Source organism: Metopolophium dirhodum, chromosome 7, assembly GCF_019925205.1.
Source record: "Metopolophium dirhodum isolate CAU chromosome 7, ASM1992520v1, whole genome shotgun sequence".
Lineage (NCBI taxonomy): Eukaryota > Metazoa > Arthropoda > Insecta > Hemiptera > Aphididae > Metopolophium > Metopolophium dirhodum.
Genome location: NC_083566.1, coordinates 14,449,762 through 14,468,019, shown reverse-complemented (window position 1 = coordinate 14,468,019; position 18,258 = coordinate 14,449,762). Strand labels below are relative to the sequence as shown.

Here is an 18,258-nt window from a genome sequence, read left to right as displayed (position 1 = left end):
TCTACGTGAATCTTACACATTAAATATCACGATGATTTCATCGATGTTAATCTTGTTTAATAAAATATAATTTTATATAATAATATGCAACGGTTATATTCACTAATCATCATAATATTATTCCAGTAATTTTAATCATAAGTACTAAATGTTGTTATTTAATAATAAATAGTTTCATCAACTTACAAATAGTTATTCAATCAAACCGTTACTCTAATAGAATAGATTCGAAATAGTAAGTTACTAAGTTGTTATTATATTTTGATTTTGACATTAAATTACATTTTTACTATAAAACGTAACAGTGTTTCATATCAAATTTGGATAGTATTAGCAAACGTTACATTCGAAATAACATTAATAAATATTGAATAAAATAATTGTGTATATTATATTTAATTTGTACAATTTAATTTAAGACTGTCAAAATGAACTTAAAATTACTTAAATTTACTTTATAAGTGAAAACGATGTGCTATTTCATACATCTCGTTTCTTGATAAAATTGATTAATTTATTTTTCTTTGCGGGGCGCTGTTAAACGGAAGTATGCTTATTCTCACCTAGTTCGGTTACCCTGTTACATGGTATTTAGTGGCACCATATAGGTTTTCTCTATGCTAAAGGTGTGGTAATATCTTTCTATAGGCAAATCAATACGTTTGACTTAGATTTGGGGATATTAATATTAGACAATAATTAGATAGTCCCACTCTCAGTTATGATTATATTATTAATAGTAGGTATTAAAAATAATTGGTTTGTCACAATACTACTTTAATTGGTAGGTTTTAAATATTGTAGCAGTAGCATATTACGATTGAAAAATTAAAAAAAAAAATTGGGGAAAGTAGGATAAACTACTCTACCATTGAATAAGTGTTGAGTGAACCTCGTTATTGAGTAAGTCACTGTAATTGATGTGATAAATTTGAATTCAATGATAAATCATTGCATACGAAAAACAGTTCTGATCGTAGACGGTCTGTCAGTGTATATTACTAAGTATATTTTATGATATTAGTTACACCAATAAATAAAACAGTCAATTTTGTTGTACCTATACTTTTGCGTAAAAATTACCATTTTTGTTTTTTCCTGTTATATTGAAAAGTACTTTTGACTCCCCAAAAGTACCAACTAGATTCAATTTTCTATTTCTAAAAACCATCCCTAAAGTTGAAAATTGAATCATTTTTAATGCCCCAAAAGGTAACGACAGACAAAAAAACACACGCATTATTACGAAATCAATACACTCATCACTTCGCTCAGAATCTAAAATAATTCTGACATAATTAGATTTCATCTGTACTACTTCATCAGCACAGACATCCTCATTAAAATTTTTAGATCTGATGCACAACAGAAACTTATATAGTTCAATTGATGTTTTCTAACCTAATTCCACTTGAATGTTGAAAATATATACACAATGTCTGGTGAACCTTCCCTACACATATGGAAAATGAACATAATTCTATCATACATCACACACTTTCAGCCCAGAAATGTATCAAAATAATATATAAAACAAATAATAAACAATTATAAACTTAACTTGAGTAACATATTATAAATTAAAATAAATACAAAACTTGCGTGTGGGACTAGGTCGTCGATATAAACACTGATGTAAGTTCTTTAAAAAAAAATCATACTCATTAAGAAACTTATACATATATTATTTACAAAAAGTAAATACAAATATATTAACTATACTGAAATCTACATTACGCATCTAAATCCGATGGAAAAGTCAACAAAGTGATAACCTCAAAAAATACGACGTTAATTTTAAAAAAAAAAATGTGAAAATGTGATAATCTCTCCGTATAAAAGCCATCGCCCAGTTCTACATATCTATAATTTATTTCAAATGTAAAAAACCAATTTTTGTTCAATCCTCAATGATTTGTTCAGCATATTCAGTCTAAAAATTCAAAAAATATTACAAGCTTGGAGACGTTTTCATAAGAAAAATAAAATAGTTTAATAAATTTATTGAATAAAAAAAATCTGTTTCACAGATTATTGGCTACATAATAAGGCATACAAGGTAATGAAAAGAATCAGACGTGGCTTCAAAAGAAACCCTAAAAACATATATAGAAAAAATAAACAAGCAAACAAACGCTGTATAAATAATACGTGCCTTCTAGAAGCGGCCATATTGTTGAAAAAACAAGACTAACGACTAAGCAATATTCATAGAATTAGGTTATTTACCGGTAAATTATCGATTTATAACAACATAAAATATGAAGCTGTAATAAATAGATTGAAAATGGTCATACTAAAATAACACATGGCTACTTGATGTCCAAAAAAGAACCTTCTTCAAATTTAACATGCTGAACACAGCAAACGAAAACCACACATAATAATCAAGTGTCGGTAAAATGAGGAACAAAGAGGAGAGAACAATTCAACAATACACTATATACTTGACTAGCTGCATAATATATATAGGTACAGGAAAATAAGCATAAGAAAAAATAATATTATTTTAATTAAAATTGTAATTGCAATGCTAATAAACTCTGTAACTGAAGCTAAAGGATTAAATAAAAAATTAATATTTATAATATTAAATATTACTTTGGATACTTTGCTAAACGCAATTTAATAATATATTGAATCAAAAATGCCCCAACTAACAATGCATAACGTAATCATTCAAAATATGTTAATATTTAAAAAAATACATAGTATTATAGGGTTGCTCATTGCTCTATACGTCATGCTTCTTCAATGGAATGGTGTGGGTACATATTATTATAATCTATATGTTAATGCCTTGATAAATAGTTTAGTCTGTTCTTTGCTTAGATCATATACTATGGCTGGAGCTACAGCGTATGATTTTATTGCCGATATAGCGACGAGTCACCGAATTAGGTGATCAATGTGCTTATATGCGCAAGCACAATACAACTCCTCGCATAATTATCCATAGGTACAATAGGTATCTGTGGATAAATATGCAAGAAGTCGCGTTGCGCAAGCACATATCGACCACCTAATTCAGTAACTCGTCGCTATATCGGCAACGTTTTTTTGTATTTATTTAATACGCTGTGGCTCCTCCGTCCATAGTATATGATCTAAGGTTCTTTGTTGAATGTGATTATTATATTTTTAAATTAATTATCAATATATTCATACTATTGTATATCAATTTTCAAGTTGCAAACTAATAATGGCCAAAAGGATTTAAAATGTTGCTGGCATTGTAATATGATTATTTTTCAATAAAGCGCAGAAACTGTATTTTACTATACAGAAATCTCACTGAATGCACTACATAATGAAAGTAGGTAAGTATATACTCAAAAGAGTGGGTATGCGATTTAAGCAACTACAACTTTTTTTTAAATCATTTTTACTTATTTTTTCTTTTGTAATTATTTTAATACAATATATAGAATATATTAACGGTACAGTTTAGTAATATTATCCGACTTATTTTTCATATAAACGCTAAGCAGCCAAAGTCAAAAAGTTATTTAATAATTGAATAAAATATACAAACGATGAGACATAATATTAAAGTTGTATAACGCACTGTAGTGGATTGGATAAACAATTTAAACATCAAACACCACTGCTTTCTGTCACACTGTTTGTAAATATTTTAATATTTCATTTGAATTCTGGCTAAGAAGAACAACTCTAAAGATCTCAAATTGTCCATTAAAAATATCTCGAAACAATGAAATATGTATACGTGAATTTATTAAAAATCACGCAAATTGTCTTAAAACCATATCCATTATTATGAAATGGGGCCTTTCTATAAAGCTCTGCTTTCAAGATTCAAGTCGCCATTTAAAAAAAAAAACCTTAGTGTGTTCCTGATGCAGTGACTATGGTTGGTTAGAGAGTAATACTGGGTACTTTAATTTTTTTTTATTATTCTTTTATTCTCTCCTATAATCTGATGCCTGTACCTAACGACTTCCATCTTACGTGTAAAGTGTACACCGTCAGCTGTTTTCATATAATATCTTGTGCGACGTACTTGTATAAATTTATAGTATTCTCGGAATTTCTAGTGAGATTTTTATTTTACTAACATTTTAATTAAGCGCATTTTTATATATATTTTATTAAGTTTAAACAAAATGTAAATACTAAATACTATAACGTTGTTCATACTTATTATTAATTTGATTTCAACACATAAAATCCATATCATATCAATTTGGATGACTCTGAATATTTTTATTTTTTATTTTCGTTTACTATTCAAGAAGATAATGGGCCCAATGAACATGCATATAGACGTATTATGCCTATGTATTACTATTTACAAAAAGGATAATTTCAACTAGATTTATTAGGTTAGTTATTTATTTATATACTTCACTGTATTTGGTACCTAATTTATTTATAGATAAGTTATAAAAAAGATGAATTAAAAACCTGATTCAGACATATCAATACTAATTTGCTCAACACACCAAGTAGAAGATAATTAATACATGTACCTACCTATTATTAGTCTGGTATAATCTTAGATTTATCTAAGTATTCGTTGTTAAAACTTTTATTTCTCAAACAAAAGAAAACGGTTTCTTTTATATGCTAACAACTTAAACTGCAGTTTATCGCTTAATACAGTATATTACAGCAAGTATTATACCTACGTTTTATTTTATTGACTATAATTTATTTGGAAACTAATAAATTAAAAAATACAGTCCGAGTAGGTAATAAGTATTGAGATATTGAAATGTTTAGTAAATATTTTATAAATTAGTGTTTTGGAGAAAACGCTCTAGGGGGTTGGCTATCAGAGAGATCAGTTGGAAAATCCTCCTAGCTTATAATTTAATAATAGGCAATTCAATTTAATAAAATATACATTTTAATTATTTACTTTAATAATGTGATAAAAGTTTTGCATTTCAGCAGAAGGCTGAATAATACATGTGTAAACTAGACTTATAATATCTTATCCATTATGATTCAAATAGTAATATGTTAAATTTATGTCTGTCGCTTGATGTACCTATGTAACCAGGAGCCTGGACTACAAGACACAAGTATTAGCAAGTCAAAGTATCTTAATACAATACTTTGTAAAGTAAGAAGTATATAAATAAGCCTAAAAAAGTGTTATTTTCTTTTTATTATTATTTTATATTAATGATCGTTGTTATAATTATCATTTACCGTAGAAAAAAAATATATAGCTTACATAATAATTAATCGTATCTCACTTCATAAATAAATTATTTTTGCCATACTTACGTTTCTTCCGTATTTTTCTCCCCAGAGGCTCGTAATATTCAAGAAAATAATAACAAGGAAATATATCAACAAAAAACCGAAATATTACATGTGGCTTTAGCAGAGGGCTTACCAGTTACCAGGGTCATGTGGCCATATGAAAAATAGTATGGACTTGTCGTTAGGCAAAACAAGAAAATACGGGGTGGAGGGGGAGTATAGCACTGTAGCCCCAGATGCACGTATGGTCTGCAAGTTATTATGTTTTATACAAGGCTATAACTTTAAATCCCATTTTGTTAAAGCGGGTCATGAACAGGTGCGAAGCAGAAAATGTATATTATTTCTACGTAAAATAATGATTACAAAAGGAACGAAAACTAAATTTATTTTACTAAAAGGTCTGGACTCACACTTTAAAAATGTGTTACATTTTGTTCAACATGTACATATAAAACACTTACACAATTACATTGAAAACAATAATAAATGAAACAGTGACATTAAAAATTCAATTAAAATTGTATTAAACATTTATTCTAGTCTATGTCTGATGATGAATCGTATTCTTAATCTGTTCATATATTATTTAAATTTTTAATTGTCAATTATATCATGTTCACTGCATTGATTGTTAATTGTTGTAATACTTTATAGAAAATTAGAGACCCTGGTTCTATAAAAACGTAATTTGACCAATTCATGACCTATATAATGTTTTTATATTATCACTCCTAGTTATTATTTTACTTCAAATCAATTAAAATTACAGGAAAAGGATAGGTTTTCAATAAAAAAACGCAAGCTTGATAAAATTATGATATGATTAATTATTCATATTTGTTTGTTTATGGTAATTTAATGATTTCAAGCAAAAATATTCTCGTCAACTCATAATTAATTGACTAAGCTTCATCAAATTCACTGTGAATTATTTAGTGATTAAACCATTTCACAAACTACTGATCAGTGACCGTAACCTAAAATAATGATTCAGATAAAAAAAATGTTAAAACACACCAAATCATACTTCAGTTTTTCAAATTTAACAAGTATAATATAATGACTTAAAATATGATTAATGCAATGCTTGTCTGTTCAGTAGCTGTCAATTATATTAAAATTATTTATACTGACAATCCCTTCTGGTAAAAAAATAAGATCACCGAAATCTAACCTTGAGTTATAAATATTGTCGATATGATCTTTACCTAAACCAAACAAAATATATTAAATGTATGTAATTTATTGTACCTTTCAATTTTTGATTAATTCTATCATATCTTACTTTATTTATTTAATTTTAAATATGTTTTTTTTTTTTTTATTGGGTAACCCGCGGCAACATTGGTCATTGGGTGTGGGGGAGGGCACTGTAGGTTTTTAAATTGGGTAGGTTGGTACACGTGTGTGTTGTGTTTTGGCAGAATTTCTAATGGGGCACCCGTAGGTTTCTGCCATGCCCCGGGTGGGGGGGGGGGGGGGATGGCGGCTCTTGTTCTCCGGACACCGTGACTTGCACGGAGAAAAATGCCGCCCGGTGGTCGAGGATCGAACTCAGACCGGCTGTGCCGAATACGTCGCGTTAGACCGCTCAGCCACCTCGTCCCCCTAAATATGTTTTATTGCACATTTTACTATCTGTTAAAATAAATGAAAATAACTCAATAATATTTGAATATGATGCCTAGAGAGAAAAAGTAAGTATACGATTCACAGATTGAAGAACATCCCAACGGAGAAACTTCAGCATAATATTATAACTTGGGTTTTCGAAAAACAAAATATATTATTATTATTTTATGATAATAATATTATAATGTATGGTTCTTGATTCATCATTGAATCGTGTTTGTTTTATATTTTACTAATTTTCTTACTGAATTTACTCAATGAATAAAGCAATTTTTTAATAAAATTATTGTTTTCTTGGTCTTAATTCAATGTTAATCATAATAATACATTAGTATATTACCTAATACGTATACTACTGTCTTATACTATAATATTTGGATTGTCTAGATACTTATTTGGGTTTATCGATAAATTAAAACTTTAAGAAAAAAAAACTCCTATTCTATATTATGCTGCGGTGACAATATAATAGCTTTATAACGTTTTATTCCTATTTACCCGTTGTTGATTCGTTTCATATAAATAATAATGTATTATATTAAATTATAAATTAACTATCCATCTAAGTAATATTATTATATTATACATAGATAATTACGAGGGATACACTAAAAGCGCGATTGTATAAAGTACCTACCTGCCCAAGAGGGTTGATTAAAACATACGCATCTCACCTATTCTTTTCTATAAACAGGTGCGAATACAACCGCGCGGACACGACTCGACAGCGCATTATTGTCCGGTATCGGCGCATCGGCGCTATTATAGGTCGGCACTCTGCGAAGTTTCGAAATAATATTATAATGCACGCGATAATACGAAAGCGGCCGGCGCTTGGGGGGGGGGGGGGGGGGAGGGTTGACGCGACCGTTTATCTCCGGGAATAACTGGCATTTTTGAAAGTCGAAACCTTTATTGCATAATACAACCACGCATTGTCGGCACTCGCCGCAGTGGCACGCCGAGGCCGGTGGCAGAGGAAGAACCGTTCCCCGCAACCTTTGCGGGCGTATAATATAATAAATACCCTTTCGTATCACGTTATATTATATTATATTATTATGGATTTACGCGGTGCCGGCGGTGGTGATGTGGCTGCAGTTACAGCTCGTGTACAATATACACTTACACGTATTTATTATACGCGCACATACCTAACACTGACACGCGGACGCACATTAATCTCGAATATATTTCAATCCGAATAGACGTGACGAACGTGGTTAATATTTTATTAATGTCCGAGCGCCCGCTCTGCCGGCCAACACCAGATATTATGGCCGTCCATGTTTATAAAATATGCTGCGGCGTCAGTAAATAAATATATATTATCTATAGGTACCTACGTATATATTACATACAGAGTGATTCACCAAGCATGGTCATCGGTCACATGATAATTATATAATATTGTGGGTATTAAGTTTGAATTCCGATTTTTGCATTTTTTCCAAGCGGGCATACAATACCATATTTTCGAATAAATATGTAAATAGGTACTTAGACTTGTTATACCATGAAGGAACATCCCAGTAGGTTTATAGTGATTTTAAAATTAGTCTTGTGTACAATATCAATTATTGAATAAGCGTTTTATGATATTTTTAAAAATTAACAATGTTTAATGAATATAGTTACTAGACTAAATATTAAATATATTATATACTTTATGTAAAATCAATACCCCTCCTCTCATATCCATGTCTATAATAGTATAATTATACTATTATCGTATTATTGACTATTATGTCCCAAGTCCATAAAAAAATTACTCAGAAAATACTCGTTTCAATTTAAACTTAAATATTATATCAATACATTTTTAAATAATTATCTGCGCTAAACGTTTACCGTAAAAATAGTTTTTTTTCGCAACAGGACACTACTTAACTGCATATTTACACAAAATATGTGAGTTTTTGAAGGTATGACCTTTAAATACCTATATAATATATATATATAATATGCTTATACAATATTATATATAGGTACGCATAATGATATACGCGATTAAGGAATAGGAGGGGAGTGAACATGTTTGGTGAATCACCCTGTATATGATTTAAATATGACGTGTATAGGTTATTACTGTTTTATTTATGCGTGCATTTATTTTTTATTGCGTTTCGGTCATTATTTCAATGGACAGTGTATTCGTCCGCTGCCCACACTGAATCCCAACAACCTCCCAACGGGCTCCCAACTCCCCCACCCACCGTTCACCGCTGTCTTCTGTCAGCCAAATTTTACGACCCTTCGCATCAAGCTCTGGGAAAACAACCACTGCACCGCCACCGTGGAGGTCGAAATGTTTGCATTGGGCCATGTTGACGGACAAGGGATTAATGAAAATTATTAGGTGGACAAGGCCGTTTATTCAAACTATTAAACATCCACATTGCAATAACAATATGTATATTCTTGCATATAATATACAATAAGTGTCCAATGCAAACATTTCATTATGGCGTGTGGTCACATACTCATATTATATAATAAATATATTTTTTAAACAATTTATTAATTCTCTTTTGTCTTTTTACGCAAGCGCTAATATACTCTCGGCACTTATTATGGACTAATGGATTTTATCGAAATTATAATCCCAACATTTTTATAGGTACATTTAAACCAAAGTAATGGAATATACTGTTCATTGATACCTAGACAAATTGATTACATTTTTTTTGTTTATTTATTTTTAACAATGAAAATTAAGTTAGTCATTTATGTTGAGCACCTATCTTTTATTAAAATTGACAATCATCATTATACTTTAATTATCTTTTCAAAACATTCCTGATGACTTCTGATCTCAATATTTTTTTAATGTATGATTTATAATTTTGATTTTATCAGATTGATTGGTGAAAATATAATTTAAAAACGTTATTTAGAATATAAAGTATAAACTGACAAATTTTCTTGACAAGCAATACAATTATTATTTATTACAGTTATCGCATAATATTAAGGTTTCACGTAATTTTGTCACTGATATTGGTTTTTGACGTCATTCAAAAGGGTATTGTAATTGCAACTGTATCAAGTATCAACCCTTCGCACGTGTAAATGTGTTCTCATAATAATATAATAATATATATAGAACTGTTTGGTAGGTGACTGATGTTGATTTACAAACACAGTATTTAATGGTGACAAATATTACATACAAGTATAGCTATGTCAACACATATGATATAAACGTTCATTTGTCCACTGTGTTTCTATACATGATAGACGACCAATGTATATGATGTAATAGTTACATTACGAATACGCAGATTAAATGCATAATGTGGAAACTAGATCAAAATGTTAAAATGTGAAAGACTTATATTTTTTGTAATCTATCTGTTTAAATAACAGTTGTGCTAAAAATTACATACTTACCGGTATTTTATTAATTGAAAACAGTTATTTTATAGTGGTCATCTGATATTTTAATATTTATATATGATTAGCATAGCTTTTAGTTTTTACAGATAATTAATTTATACATTATTATTTTTTATACCTACTTAAAAATTTAATTATTTTTAGCTATGTATGCAGAAAGAGTTTTATCGATTACAACAATTATTTTAATGATTTTACAGTTTCATAAATATCTTTAATATATTATTCAATTTGACTATCGTTATAGGTACATAAAATAATAATTGTATCGTGTAATTGTATAATTCTAGAATATAAAGTTAAATTTAAATTTATTAAACATACAATTTTGGTGGTAACCAATGTATTATTATTTACACAATAATTAATATTATTAATTAAAATTATAAGTTTAGTATAACTGAATAATATCTATATTAGTTGTATTTATATTGTACATATATTGTATATTGTAATGTTAAATTAGATAGCATAGTTCTAATAAATCCGGTGAATAAATAAATAATATTATATACACATCAATGAATCACAATATTATCACTGGTAACTATAACGTATATATTCTGAATTCTGATGCTCACGCGAGTTAAAATGTTAAATAAATAGTTAATTATCATAATGTTATCCAAACTATTCACATTATAATGTAAGGTATATGGCATGTGTAAGAAGTAAGATCCCACAATATTATTGCCAGTTGCAACTAATGTAGGTAGTATTAATATTTCGGTCATAACTTTTTTAGTTTTCACTTAATTTGAGATAATATTTGTTTTAAAAATAAAGGATAAAATTATCGTTCAATAACTCGCTGTAAATAATCAATAAAATGAAAACGATAAATGAATGAAAATGTGTACAAATATAAATAAAAATATATTCAATTCAAAACTCGCAGTAGTATTTACCCTTGTCCTCAATAATTTCCAATATTTCAACCCCATTCAATCATTTGTGTTCCTGGAACCAACAAAATTAATCTCTAGAAATTAAAATATTTAGCTGTAATACTGCTTTAGTACAATTCATTATTTTAACAATTATATTTTTGTCCATAATAATAAGATTAATTTAATAACACAATAATATAATATCTTAAACACGATTAATTCAATTCATGAAATATTATTTTATCAGTATAATGAACTAAGTCAAAAATATATTATATTTTATTCATTCATAAATATATTGAAATAAAAAACAAAATAATTAATTAAAAAAACAGAATAAATTACATAGGCACAACATCTGAAATAAAAGATCATACCAAAAACTCAAATACCAAACAAACTAATTTCATTTAATCAACAAAGTATGAAAATCAAATGCATTTTTCTGGAAAAGACAAACTGCTTTTTATCATAGTTAATTAAAAGTATATTCATTATTACGATTGTTAACATTACGAACGCTGTATAACTCCATTTATTATTTTATTGCAAGTTTTCTTATTTCGAAATGAGCTATACGTATATATTATAATAGGTAAACCTACTAAAAAATTAACAATTTAACCTTAATATATAACGTGCATTGAAAACTCAATTAAGTGTTCTGGTAGAAAACAGTGTTTGTAAAATATTATACTTAAAAAGTATTGAATGTGTCAAAAATAAGTTTGGGATCAATTAATGTCCAACCTAAAGTACAATTCTGAATGCTCGTTTGGGATCGACTATAGGAAATAACAAATAGTACATTCGTGATGCAATAGCTTTTTAGTTTTCTCGAAGGATTTCTTATTTCCTAATAAGATCATAGGATATTATGTTAGTATTGAGTAAAATCTAAACACAAATGTTTAAAACGTAAAACGATTTAAGACCCCTAGTCACTATAAATTACCCAATTTAAACTTAATTCCATTTGTGCAATTATTTGTTCGACTTTGTTCTATTACAGTTTTTAGGTTTTTAACGGACATTGAAAACAAACTTTTTTTACGAGCAAACCATTCAATTACCGTGAAGAATATATACGACACAAACGAGTACCTTATATCGATCTTTATTCGATTAGACGGAAGTTGATTAGTTTTTTTTTTTAAACGGAATTCTTTCACTGTCTGTAAAACCAATTGTTTAGCGTGATTTCCAACGAGTATGAATAATTTGCGTAGTATTGATTTCCGCCGACTTTTTTAGCGTTTAAAACACATTTCACGTATCGCCGAATTTTTATACGGGCTTTACGACCTACGGATAACTTGTATTTATGCGGAATTAAAATCTAAAACAATCCCAGCCTAACTGGTGCATATTTTTTCGTGTACTCACATATTTTTATGACGACACACATTTTTTTCCCTCTCTCTCGCCCGGTGTCCAATATTACTTCTAGTTCGTTAGATGTTCAGTGCTCAACGAACTGTGTTCTGTTTATTTTTTTTTGCTTTCCGTCTGTGACTCTTTGAAATCGCAAAGATGATTACGATTTGGAGAATAATAAAACATTTTTTAATAACAATAACACGATGATAATTATTTTAATGATGTTTTTTTCAGGATGGGCGATAGGAAACGACGAACGCAACTGGAAGTATCGATTGTCTATTTACTATGTAAAACAATTTGATACAGGCTCTTTCACTTGCACTACTTCACGTGGCATTAACAATACTATAACACTCCAAGTTTCAGGTAAGCTTTGATATCAATACACCGTAATGACAGAAGAATTATTTTGTACTTTTTTTGAGGAATTGAGGCACTAAAATAACTATTTTTAAATTAATCAAATAGTTTTTAAAAACTATTGCTTCAATAAAAATACTTTTTTTTCAAAAAAATAAAAATACGAACTAAGGAATGTTATATACATTTTAATTTTAGTTGGATCACTTCCAAAGGCATAGACAGCCTACGCTAGTGGAGGGACCATTAAATTATTGTCAAAGATATCTAAAGATAAAATAATATTATAATATTGAAAAATATTGTGTTCAAGATAATTCAAAATTATACAATTACACATATACAATAAGTTAGAACGAAATAGCCATTATATTTCAAATAAGTGTAGTATGCATAAGTTTAATAAACAAAAAAAAAACTAAATAATATAATACAATGTTAAATAAATGTCCAAGACAAATTATTAGGGGCACGGAGTGGCCGAGTGGACTAAGGCGTTGGTTGCGACGTACACCGACGCCGGTTCGAACCCGGCCACGGGCGGCATTTTTCTTCGGACAAGTCACGGTGTCCGGAGAGAGATGCCACCATTCCCCACCTTGGCATAGCAAAACCTACAAGTACCCAACTTGAAATTCTGCCAAACCTAAAAACGTGTTTCAACCAACCGATCCAACCGCCCACCTCCCCCCATTCTATAAAAACAAAAAAACAGCTAACGGCCATAGTTGCCAGGCTTAAATTCAATGAAAAATAAAAAATAAAATTTAAACTAGAAATAATTAAGCTGGATTGATTAGATAATAACCAATTCAAAATATTACATGTACTAAGTTCTGAATATATTAAGGTTTTAATATAATAGGTCTTCAAAACTTGAATATTTTTTTACTTTTCTTTCAAGATTAATATTATAATATAACGTGCATAATCATTACAGTAAAATATTTATTAGCCTACAAAATTAAAGAGTGTTGAATAATTTCTATAACAGCATAATATTATATAGAATATTAATATTTATTGATAAATGTATACAATTGACTAAATTTCAATGTCTACTGATTGAAGTTCTTGTTATTTTATTAATCAGCATTATAAGGTATCAGGGTATATAACGACACATTATACTTACTGAAAGTTATTAGTTAACTACTACTGTAGTTAATTATTATAGTGGCTTGGCGTGGCGCGTTGGCTGCTATCAGTCGCGAAATACTAGCTCCCGGATGGGTGACCACCCGGGTTCATAGTAGTTAAAAACCTTGCCATACGTACACGTGTTTGCTACCTACCGTAACAACCGTAAAAATAATCGTAAAAAAAAACAACCTACCGTTCCAACCTTACCCCTACCACAGTACATAACCCCTACAACAGCTAATGGCCTTAGTCGCCGGGCTTAAGTTCAGTAAAAAAAAAAAAATTATTATAATAAACTAAACCGATCATTTGAGGTACCTATAACTAGACCTTTTGAACTAAACTGATGTTTTATTTTTTTTATTTAAAATACACAATGTATACAATGTATTTACAATAAGCATACTTTGACAGTGATTAAACCATAAACGAATAAATTAAATATATTAAATTGTCGACACTATATTTTATACTAAATAACGTAATACGTAACATTTTAAATGTTTGATTTAGAATATTAAGTAATTGCATAAAAAAGTTTTGAAATAAAACTATTACCTACGTTATAAGTTTAAACTTTTGTTATAATTTATAAACCTCACTGGTCTTTATAAAATAAACTTATCTTGCTTTATAAGATCAAAATATAAAACGCGTGGACGGTTTGTACTTAACATACTCACGGGATTACAAGTAAGTGATAAATGAATTGTACAGCCTATATAGGGATATACCGTAAACGAGACATGAATAATAATTTAAGAGGCTCCAAATGAAAAATATCAAATTTACATTAAAGTTTTAACCCAAAATATTTTAAAAACAATATTTTGGTTTCCGTATTTTAAAATATTTTTTTCTTTTATATTATTAATAATAATAATAATAAAAATTACGATTAATTATTAACTATCAATATTATAACATGTAAAAGATCTTTGTTAATTTAATTAATATTATAATAATGGTGATATTAAAAATAACTTCCTTAAAAGGTGATTGTGTTAAGCGTTAGTGAACATCATAATAAAACCAAAATTAGAAAATTATACACAAGTTACCTTAGTTACATTAATATTGTTATGATTTAAAAATACATTTTTGACATTGAAATAAAATCAGAAATCAACATTGTTTTATTTGTTTTTATGTTTCATGCACATTATTTAAATAATAAAAGACGTACCTACCTGCATTTTATTAAACGAATTAAGGTAGTAAATTAATTTTATCTAAATAGTAGGTAAAATATTTAAATCTTTACTCCAAGTAATTAATGACAAGGCAAAAAGTAATTTTACCTAAGGGCTCAGACGCAATCATAGTAAGAATAATGTAATTAAATAATTTATAAGCTAAGTTAATTTTATTTATGAATATAAGAACAAAAAAATATGATTATTGTTATTATTATTATTATTATTATTATTATTTTTATTGAGACTAAGATAATGACGTCTTCGACAAGCCCTAATGAATCGTGGAGGTACTGTAGATTATTTAGTTTTGCCTTGCATATCTTGAGTAGCTCTGCATTCTGTGAACATAATATACTCGTCTCTGGAACACTAATTGAACACACATTTTGTTCTTCTTTATTCATTACCTAAGTGATATATGTGAAATTCATTGGCCTATTCTGAGGCAATTTATTACTGTTCCGTTCCTTCTGTGGTCCGATGCGCTCGTGGCTTAAATCAAAATTGTGTAATAATTTTGATTTATCTTAATTTATTAGATGGTTGATAGGTAGTCTTTCTCTTTTCTATTTAATTTTTAATTTGTTCTAGGTAAATAAGTTAATTTATTTCTTTATTTGATTAACTCCACAGCAATATAATTTATCAATGTTTATAGTTTATATTGAACCGATATTCTCTTTTATTTCCTATAATTATTTATAAAATGTATGTCTTCTGCATGGCAAATTCATAAATAGTGTCCATGACATGTCTAGTATATAAATATGGTTTCAGTCTGTAGTGAACATTATTATTCACCAATTATTGTCTCACGTATTTTTTATTGTTAATATTATTATTATTGTATTTCAACATATAAGCTCATTATAATGTATTTATAATGTTTATTTTAGTTGGAGAGTTCATAAATTGTCGCGCGTTGAGAGTTTTTATATATATTTCGGTATCGACAGGTTAATACATATATTTTGTTATACCGGGCAACTTAAATTATTTGTTGAGTTGTTAGGTCAACTTGACATTTATTGGATTTGGGTGGAGGATATTTTTTGATTAAGAACGAAAGGGTTAATGTGGTTAATGTCCAATTCTCGCCCTTGCTATTTTGATTTGTATCGTATTTTGGAAATATTGAGGAATTTATATTTAGACACATATATCAATACTTTTTTTTTAGCCATTTTGACTTTTGAGTTTTTTGGTGAATGGAATATAATATTAATACCCAGATTTGCTAAGCAATCATCGATTTTTGGTTGATGGGTGGTAAATGTGATTGGGTAAAGGATTGTTCAGTCACAAGAACAACCATGTAATAACCAGTTATATTTATATCTACATGCGATGGTACTGACATTAATTCTTTATCCTTTTGGGTTGAATTTAATTAATTTTGAATATTATGAGTAGTTTAATTTTCCGATAAAAGATTTTGAAGTTCCGGAAAAGCGAGTTGTTGACTTGTTTATGGTTAAGCAGTGCATAAATTGGGAAAAAATAAAAGGTACCTATAGATGCAAAAGTACAAAAAATACGTATACTTCGATATTTAAATGGCTTATTGATTAGGATATAATATTTAGACGAGGTGTGTATAAATATTTTTAAAAAGAAATGGGACCCGCCCCTTACTCCATTTCTTAATTTCAAGCACTATATATGATGTATATTTAATTTATTCTTGTTCGTTAATTTTACTGGTTCGTAGATGTCCAAGTATTCTACTGAGGATATGCTAATTTCTGGAGTAAGTTTGAACTTACTGCGGTTTCTTAAATAATACTATAACTGTGTCAATTATGGTGCATCAGTATATATTTTTATTTGAAGTTGTAAAATGATTCTAAGATAATTGTACAACCAAGAAGTAATAACTTTTGGATTTGTTTTGTGTTTGTCATACTTTAATAACCTACTCAAGGTATTGAGTTTTACTTAGCAATGCCAAAATGGATATTTTTGAAATCGTCTCATCAAAAACATTTGACGTGAGACTAAAAAGCTACATTTAATAATAGACTAATACAATTGTGTATGGCATAATTAATTATATACAAACTTCGTATTGATAAAACGATTTTTGTTCTATGACTCGAAACGATACCGAAATTGTTATATTAACTCCTATTAACTACTCAATGGAAAATCGAAAAATATAATAATATAATTTCATTATTATGGAAATTCATACATTTCATTAATATTATCACTACAACAAATTAAAATTAAAATTTATATCTATATTTGTGTACCACATGACTAATTAATATCATACATTAAAATAGTATGGGTACCTACATAAACACACATAATATATTTTAAGTTTTGTTGTTGGATTAATAGTATGTGCTAATGACAGGTAATCCATGGGCTATTATAAATGGGTTATCACTGATCTATAATAAACTATTGTTAAGCCATCGTGTTATGTTGTGTCTTACACAAGTATGAACTCACTATAAAACTAATACTGTTTAAAATGTGAACTAAAATAATACGTTTGGTTAAATATCGGTATCTATTATTATACAAATGTATAGATTGTTATCAGTAGCAGCAGTGGCGGCTTGAACTTTTTTTTTCTTGATTCACATTTAATATTTTTACACCAACCACCCTAAAAAAATTTTCACTGCTCTCCAAAAGGTGAATTCATAGTTTTTTAGTGGATAAGTTACCTATGTCAGTTATAGGTATTTAATTGGTATACACAGTAAATATTATATAACCCTGTATCACCCCTGAACCAATTAATAATTGTACTTATATTACATATCAATATATGCATTACATTTAGAAAATATTATATATTAATACATTATAATCTAAATGTTAAGTATTAAATGTAATATTTTCAACAATAATCTAAACTAAAAATTTAATTTAATGATATTAATTTTAAAAAAAATTCATGTGATACCAGTTTGTACTTTGTATGCACTAACCTGTAGTTATTGAAAATTTCAAGATAATTTCTTATTTCTTACTTATTTTAACGGTTTAAAGTC

General features: G+C 28.3%; 1 protein-coding gene and 1 long non-coding RNA gene across 3 annotated transcripts in view; one reads left to right on the top strand and one right to left on the bottom strand.

Annotated features, from left to right (window-relative positions):
• The window catches only part of LOC132948036 (locomotion-related protein Hikaru genki), a 140,198-nt gene that overhangs the window by 58,525 nt on the left and 63,415 nt on the right, over nucleotides 1–18,258 (top strand). The window contains exon 6 of the mRNA XM_061018295.1: nucleotides 12,777–12,911. Within this exon, the coding sequence (XP_060874278.1) occupies nucleotides 12,777–12,911 (135 nt within the window). The remainder of the gene's footprint in view (nucleotides 1–12,776; nucleotides 12,912–18,258) is intronic.
• LOC132948037 (uncharacterized) overlaps nucleotides 1–18,258 on the bottom strand; it is a 71,167-nt gene that overhangs the window by 34,986 nt on the left and 17,923 nt on the right. The gene's annotated exons all lie outside the window — the stretch shown is intronic.